An 8,606-nucleotide genomic window follows, 5' to 3' on the forward strand; every position below is an offset into this window, starting at 1 on the left:
TTTGTCTTTTTTTTTTACTTTTATTTTTGCCTTTTGTGGCTCTATTTTTGCCCTTAGGTTTCCATTTATACATTTTTCTGCTTTATTTGTGCATTTTATCTTTATTTTGTGCCTTTTGACTTTCGTTTGTGCCTTTTGGGCTATATTTATGCATTTAACTTCCATTTATTCCTTTGGTTTTCATTTATGCGTTTTGGCTTTCATTTGTGTCTTTTGACTTCCATTTTTGCATTTTGACTTCCATTTGTGTCTTTAACTTTCATATGTGTCTTTTGAGCACCATTTATGTCTTTTAGCTTCCATTTCTTCTTTTGGTTTCAATTGTGCGTTTTGGTTTTCATTTATGCATTTTAGGCTCTATTTGTGTTTTTTGATTACCATTTATGCCTTTTTGCCTTTCATTTGTGCCTTACTCTATTTATGTATTTTTTTCCCTTAAAATATGTGAAACTTGTTTTTTTTTTTCAATAAAAATACACATATTCTTTGCCATATTTATTTAGGTTTTTCGTGAGTCTAATTTTCTCTTGATTTACGTATTTGTGAACCACTATTTCTGTCCCCATGATTAGGCAAAAGTGACCAAATCACATGGACGAAAATGATATTCTACTCGTTATCAGCAGATAGGTTTTTCATATCGTCAATATTTGCTCTCAATCCGCCTTTGGTGCCCCTATGTTGACCTATTTTTGCTTTATATCAACTTTTCTTTTGCTTTAACTTAAAGAACTCATATCACTTTCATTTTTATTATAAGCATGTCGCCAAAAGTTGATTTAGATCTTCAAAAGCTTTCATTTTGTTCGTTGCCTTAGCCCTATTTGTTTTCATTAGAGGGGACCATCGTGAAGTCTACAACTATTATTGATAAGAAGAAATAATGAGACTTGTTCAAACAATATATATAATTAATTAGTTGCTTTCTTGCTGCTTTGTGATCCTTTTCCATGGTTTTTTTTCTACTACTAGTATATGTGTTTTGTATTTTATACCTTAAAATGTTAGTTTGTTGAATCAAAGACTAATCGGAAGCAATCTCTTTAAGATCGAGTTAAGGTTCATGACTTCATTACACCCATCTCATCCTCTCAGGCCATACTCTACGAGTTTGAAATTACTAGATGCATCTGCTTGTATATTTGTTTAAACAGAAAATTTCAAGTGTGTGATAACTAGGCACTCTTAAGCTTAAATAGATTGGACGTGGAACCGCATATTAGATAAGGGATTTGAGATTGAGATGAGACGAGTGTGACACCTGTAAGAAGCGTGGGGACCCTCATGTTGGAGGGAAACGTGAGGAGCATATGTCGAATCAAACTAGCATGGTATGAGACGTTAAAGAAAATTTGTTAGAATGCACCTCTCTCAGATTATGATCGTTGTTAGGAGTTGATTTGTCTTGTTTATCTTTTTTCGTAAGGGACGTTGTTATGTACTTTTTAGATGTTTTGTGATCCTTTTCATGTTCTCTTTCTTTTATCGTTTATTTTCTCTTCTACTAATAGTATACGCTTTATGTTATCTGTATTTTAGACGTAAAAAATGATTTGTTGAGTTGGGGTCTAACTGGCAATCGACTATCTTTCTATCTTCGATGATAGATGTAATGTTTGTTATCATTTCATGACCCTTCCAGTATCCTACTCTACGAGTGTGATATTACTGTAGGTGGAGATTTACTTGTTTATTTGTTTAAGTGGACATTCTTAAGTGTCTGATATGCGGACACTAATGGAAGATTGGAAGCTCCCAAGTTATTTTTTATTTTGCAATTTACCAAATGGATTAAAGAAAGTGTTATTTGACTATAATAAACCAAACATCTTTTTTTATATTACTTTAGATGTAATGTAATTTTGTTGTGACTTTATATCACTCTTTTTTTTATGGATTTCTAAGTTTGGTAATCAAAATGTGAAATTAGACAAAGATATTGAAAGAAAGATTTTATTGACGTATATGATGCCGAAAAGGATGACCGATGAATGCCATCATAACAAAATACCATGATTGTTTTGCCGACACTATTATTATTATTATTATTATTATTATTATTATTATTATTATTATTATTTTTTGAACGGCCAACTAAGTAACGTCGGGTACCCCGTACAAGGCCCCCATTGGCTAAAGGTAGCCCGAGCCGGCCACTAGTCCGGACGGACGGAGCCCCTAGCGGTCCACCTGTTGAGGGATTCACCGGATAAAACCCGACCCCCACGCTCGCCAAACGACACGACAGCGAGGAGCCGGTAAAACCGGGTGAGATCAGGACTCGAACCCTGACAAACCAGGGTCATCCCTCATATCTCCCATATTATTATTATTATTATTATTATTATTATTATTATTATTATTATTATCAGTTTGAGTGTATGCAACGTTAAAATGTTGAATTATGTTATTTGAACATTCAATTTTAATATAAAAAAAGTTAAAAGGGACACTAAACTAGCAAGTTGTTAGACTAGAATGTAACGTTAAATATATTTTAAACTTTAATTTTCCAATATTTAATAGTATCACAATGATTCAAATGTAAACGGAATTAAAATCTTCTACACTTACAGACAATGATTCAAGAATAGTTTTTAAATTAAATTAAGGAGGGTTAAGCATGGTTACATCATTTCCTTTAGACAGGATGAAGTAGAAAAAGGTAAAATAGACGATGTCAGCCTATGTAATTCAAAATCATCTTTGTCGAATGATTTTTATCCCAGAGTATTTTGAAATCCTCCATCTATTCCCTTTTATTTTCTTGACAAGCATAAGGTTGTTCGTCGTTTCCCTTTACTCTTACCGGACAGATGTTGTGGTTCCCCTTCATATTTGTCATTGAGAATGAGTACGAGTGTCCAAAAACCTGGACTATAATCGTTTAACGATTGTGTTTTGGTCCACTTTGAACATTGATTCATCACCGGCACTGACACCCATTTTAGAGAATTTCTTGCCAATTCTTAAACCTTTGAAAGAGTGAACACATAGTAATCTTGATGGCACCAGGCATTAGCTGACTTGAAAATGTCGTTTTTATTTGAACATCTTCTATCAACCAAATCTTCGCGTTCTCGACTTATCATCTTTTACATTACAAAGTTTAGGGACCCAAACCCCCTCTTCAGGGCCGGCTCCGATAACGTAAAACACACCTCAAAAACACTCAACAATGCTACATCTCTTACGCACAAAACAAAAAAAAAAAAAAACTTTTTTATGTGATCTAAGACAAGGTGATTAACATAAGGTAAAATAATCAGATAAATAATTCTTATAATACAATGAACATATCATATGTTACACTACAAAGTTTATGGTCCCAAAATACAACTTCATAAACACATATATGTATTTATGTCTATGGTAACACCTTCCTATCCAAAACACCAGGAACTTGAGGTGAAAAACAAGGCAGTTGCAATTTTAACACCCTCAAATCTTCCGATAAACGCATAAAGCTCGAGTTTCTAGCCAAAACATCGATCGACACCTCTTTCCTCTCGACCATACCCCTCGAGTAGTGCTCAAACTTATCAATATTCGCCCACAAACCAGCAAGCACCCGAGGGTCACTCTCACACTTAACACTCTCCACCCAGTTTGAAGCCTCCTCTACTTTCGCCCAAAAACACGAGTCTTGTGTCACACTGGCAAACTTACTCCTATTCCTATTACAGTTATCGTTTTCACCATATATGTCGCGTTCCCTCCACCACTTATCAAATATTTCATACCTTCGTGGTCGCCCGTGTTTCAAATAATGACCCTTTTTACGATTGTCCTCGTTGTGATAATATTCGGCAATGTCGAGTGGCTCAACGAGGAGTTTATACGACTGTGACGCGTATACCCATTTGGCTTGTTTGTGGAAGTCGTGTGGGAGTTGATTTTTTTCCAACATGTCGATAACGCTGTTCCAAAAGTCACCAAGTTTCACGCAGTTAATGAGAACTTTGAATCCTCGTTTAGACGCACCTCTTAACTTGAACGAATCATAGTATCCGAGTTGGTCGTCGGATTCGTCACACAAGGCTTTGTACCACTCGATTTGTGCTCGTAGTGGTGCAATCTTTGATAAACCGATAGCTAACCCTGCGCCATTGAGGTTCGGTGTACGCCCTATTCGTCTAGCTCCCCTTAGACAATCTTTAATGGGCTTAACCATGTGTTCCTATTAACAAAAGTTAATAATAATTACTATAATTAGTATTAGTAAACTCTAAACCTTAAACCATAAACCGATACTGATCAGTGATCATACTTACTTGACCGGAAGAAACTGACTGCGAGGCTAGTGTGAGTCCGGCTTCATAAGTGTTGGACTCACATAACTCATCTTCGGTTCGGTTCAAGTATTGTAAACTAATCTTTTCGACGTAACTTTCATACTCGAGGTGATCATTAATACTCGAGCTAGGAGATCCCGACGCAAAAGTCAAATGAAGCATTCTAACTATCGCAACAACGTCATCAACACAAACCGCTCCATCACTCGAACAAAACATGAAATTCCCAAAAGGCGTAAACGAATTCGTAACAACCAACGACGATCTGGCAGTGGCCTCGACATAACCAAGTACAAAACGAAACAGCTCGGATTTCTCGTGGTCCGTGAGTTGGATCCCGAGATCACGAATAAAGAAAGGGGAGTTCATGATTAAGTGCCAGGACTTTAACATGGTGTGTAGGTGGGTGGTGATGGGGGCTAATGGTGCTAATAATAACCGCGGCATTATGTCGAACTTTGATACGACGTGACAGAAATTGCCGCCCCATCGTCGCCTGTGGATGGCTTTCGAAAGTGGTTCGTTACCGATTAACGGTGACCCGTAGGTGAAGCAGATTACGGAGGGTGGAGATGATATTGACTGGTAATATGATAACAGCCAAAGCGACGACAGCGCGGCCACCGCGCCGCCGATGGAGTGGCCCGTGAACACTACTGGTTTTTGCTTCTTCTTGATTTCAAACATCTGCAAAATCAACAAACAAAAATAACTAAATTTTAAACAGATATAATTCATCAAACTGGCCAACTAAAAATAACAAGAGTAATTTAATGACTATCCTTATACTTAAATTAATGGTGCAAACAAGCCGAGCCGCTCGTTAAAAACTCGAATCAAGCTGAGCTTAAATGATTCCGAGCTCAAGCTTGAAAATGAGCTTGTTTAATAAACGAGCCCGAGTCTGACCTTCACTTGTCAAGCTCAAGCCAAAGCTCAAGCTTGAAAATGAGTTTGTTTAATAAACGGCCCGACCGTGAACTTCACTTGTCGAGCTTGAGCCAACTCGCAAGCCTAAACGAACCTATTATTTATCTAATTTTATTATTAATATATTAAATATTTATTTTTATAATAATTGTCATTATTATATATAATTACGATAAAAATAAGCAATTAATATGAATTATTTTATATCGTTATCGTCTTTAAGCATACTCAAAACAATTACAATACTATGGCAGGCAAACAGGCAACAAGTTGCACCGCAACCCTCTTTTGAATAACAAAGTCAATCCTACTAAAAACGAAGCTTTGGGACTTAGGAGCTGAAAAAGTGTCACGCACGACACGTTGAACCCTATAAATTATATCACATATAATAGATAATTATTATACTCACAAAAAATAGGTATAAACATTAGTAAAAAATGAATGACTATAAACAAGTCGAGCCCGGACCAAGCTCAACTACAAATGAGCCAATCTCGAACTTTAGAAATACAACTTGAAATGAGCCAAGCTCGAGTTTGAAAAACTACTCACTATCCGAGCTCAAGCCTGAACAAGCTCAGACTCGGCTCGATTCGTTCGCACCCCTAATTTAAACTACCATAAAAAGTAACTAAGAAACATACTTAATAATAATAATAATAATAATAATAATAATAATAATAATAATAAACTCAACTAATTATAAAATTAAACAAACCTGATTTTGAAAAACAGGTGTATGATAAATATTCAAAAACAACTGAAGCAAACCAGCATCAACCATCACAATATTATTATTATTATCACCACCACCACCACTCTGTTTCTCCACCGCCGAAAACATCCCTCCGTCGTACACCGGCGAGACTCCGGCAACCGACAAAGGCACCATCGTCCCACAAAACGGTTCCAATCCATCAAGCGATTGAACCCCAGAAAACGCAACATAACTAACACCACCCACTTCATCGACCAAGAACCCTTGAGCCGCCATCACGTTTGCTCGCGCACAGAGCTTCCATGACTCGGTCAACATAGGCGTTGACCCCAGAAACCTCGCTTGCATCTCACTGGTCTCAAACCTGTAAATTGGAAAAAGATAATATTATTGCACGCCAGATGTTCGACGAAATTTCGCAATGAGTTTTTTTTTTAATAAATTAATGAAATAAGTGAAGAAAGAAGATGGGTGTTGGGAGATTACGATGAAGCTTCGGATTCCTGTAAGGCCCCGTTACCGGTAACCCTACTTTCGTGTTGGATTTACTCATAAACACAGTTCTAAATATCAGAGTTATTTAAAACATTTACGCGGAATGTAAAACTTTCATAAAACATTACATAATTCATAATTGGTCTCAAAACATTCATTGTCTTTCACATTAAAGCATTAAAGTTAACACATCACAAGTCTTCAGATGCCAGACTCTCGTTCAGTGCCATGTGTCCCCTCAAGCGAGCTGCCTCATTCTACTCACCTGCGTGCATACTAAAAGTCAGCTACGCTGAGTGAGTTCTAGATAATCACATAATCATACCATTCACATAACAATATATTCATCCTTTCATTCATACTTTTATACTTTCATACTTTCTTACTTTCATACTTTCTTACTTTCTTACATTCATACTTTCTTACTTTCATACTTTCTTACTTTCTTTTGTATTAACTTACTTTCATATCTTATGTTATAAAGAGCATTACGCCCTACATTCCTCGAGTATTATTAGGGCTCGGTACCCTCCTTCCTCGAGTATTATTAGGGCTCGGTACCCTCTTTCCTCGAGTATTATTAGGGCTCGGTACCCTCTTTCCTCGAGTATTATTAGGGCTCGGTACCCTCCTTCCTCGAGTATTATTAGGGCCCGGTACCCTCCTTCCTCGAGTATTATTAGGGCTCGGTACCCTCTTTCCTCGAGTATTATTAGGGCTCGGTACCCTCTTTCCTCGAACATTAGTAGGGTTCGGTTCCCTAGTTCTCGAATATTAGTAGGGTTCGATTCCCTCTTCGTTACCATACAACCATACATTATCATTTCTTTCTTTTATTATCTTTATCACGTTCATACACGTAAACATACATATCATACTTACCTTACACATAGCGTTACAACCTGACAGTACGTGCAATATCCGAAGATCGTTCACGTAACATCAAGCAATCATTCATACATATCATATCATTCACATAAGGCATACACTTATCTCTTAGGATAAGCGTATTAACAACATATTGAGTATGCACACAGCCCCGAAAACATAACACATAAGAGGGCTAGAAACTCACCTGAACACGGTTACGTTCTCCGTTGATTGTAATTCCTTTCTTTAACTGGGCTCGGCTAACTGTATAATATTTACACATATCAATTAACTACTGCTACTCGTTTGTATTTCTATCTATATATGACCCACAACGAACGGGGGTCCGGGGGCAGCGCCCCTGGCAGCGGGGTTCTAGGGGCGGCAGCCCCTAGCGGGGTCCAAGGGGCAGAGCCCCTGGCTGGGGTTAAGCTGCCAGGTCAGCTTGGAAAAATTTTATTTTCGATAACTGCCTTAACACATTTTCCATTAGGTTTTTAATTCATTTTATAAACGAACTTCACTTCAGGCGAAGTTAAACCTTAGGCGAACTTGGAAACAACTTGGTTCTGGCTTGATTCGATCGAATAGGGACATATTCGATCGAATCTGAGGCACACTCGATCGAACTAGACACACACTCGATCGAACCAGCTGGGAAAACTCGTTCGATCGAACATGGCACTCGTTCGATCGGATAGATACTCGTTCGATCGAATACGGATCTCATTCGGTCGAATGAGGCGGAGACCATTCGGTTGCTTTCTTATTCGATCGAATGGACTGGTTCGATTGACTCATTCGATCGAATGGACTGGTTCGATTGACTCATTCGATCGAATGGACTGATTCGACTCCTTCAAGCTGGGCGACGGAGAAACCTACGGGTTTTTCCGGATTTTCCAGATTTCGACCCAAAATCGAAGTTTTTGACATGGAAATGCTCGGGATTGAAAGGGCTATCGATTCCTAGTACTTTTAAACACAAAAGCTTGCATTTTGACACCAAAACAAGGCGGTTTTTGACCCGAAAACTCAAGTTACGAAAATGGGAGTTTTTGCTCGATTTGAGGTCGAAAATGGTTATGAAAACGGATGATTCTCGAGAGGGACTTACCAAAAACGATTAGGAACAAGATTGTGGACTCGGATTTGTGATTTGAGAACTTTCTCTCTCTAGCTTCTCTCTCTAGAAATGAGAGTGTTTGGGTGGGTGTAAGTGAAGGAAGATGGTGAAAATGGTGGAAGTGTCAAGAACTTTCGTTTATATACTACGGGTTTGGTTAGGCTCGGGT

General features: G+C 37.8%; 1 protein-coding gene across 1 annotated transcript; it reads right to left on the minus strand.

Annotated features, from left to right (window-relative positions):
* Positions 1-3,271: 3,271 nt before the first annotated feature.
* Positions 3,272-6,444, minus strand: LOC143568217 (lipase-like PAD4). The gene is made up of 4 exons (XM_077054427.1): positions 6,433-6,444; positions 5,947-6,310; positions 4,275-4,982; positions 3,272-4,180 (listed from the first exon to the last, which is right to left on the minus strand). The coding sequence occupies exons 2-4, from the start codon at positions 6,292-6,294 to the stop codon at positions 3,368-3,370; spliced, it is 1,869 nt and encodes a 622-aa protein (XP_076910542.1). The 5' UTR covers positions 6,295-6,310; positions 6,433-6,444; the 3' UTR covers positions 3,272-3,367.
* Between the last annotated feature and the right edge of the window lie 2,162 nt (positions 6,445-8,606).

This window comes from Bidens hawaiensis, unplaced genomic scaffold (assembly GCF_021521415.1).
Source record: "Bidens hawaiensis isolate Kalapana, Puna unplaced genomic scaffold, B.hawaiensis_p1.1 tig00001236_1, whole genome shotgun sequence".
NCBI classification, from domain to species: Eukaryota; Viridiplantae; Streptophyta; class Magnoliopsida; order Asterales; family Asteraceae; genus Bidens; species Bidens hawaiensis.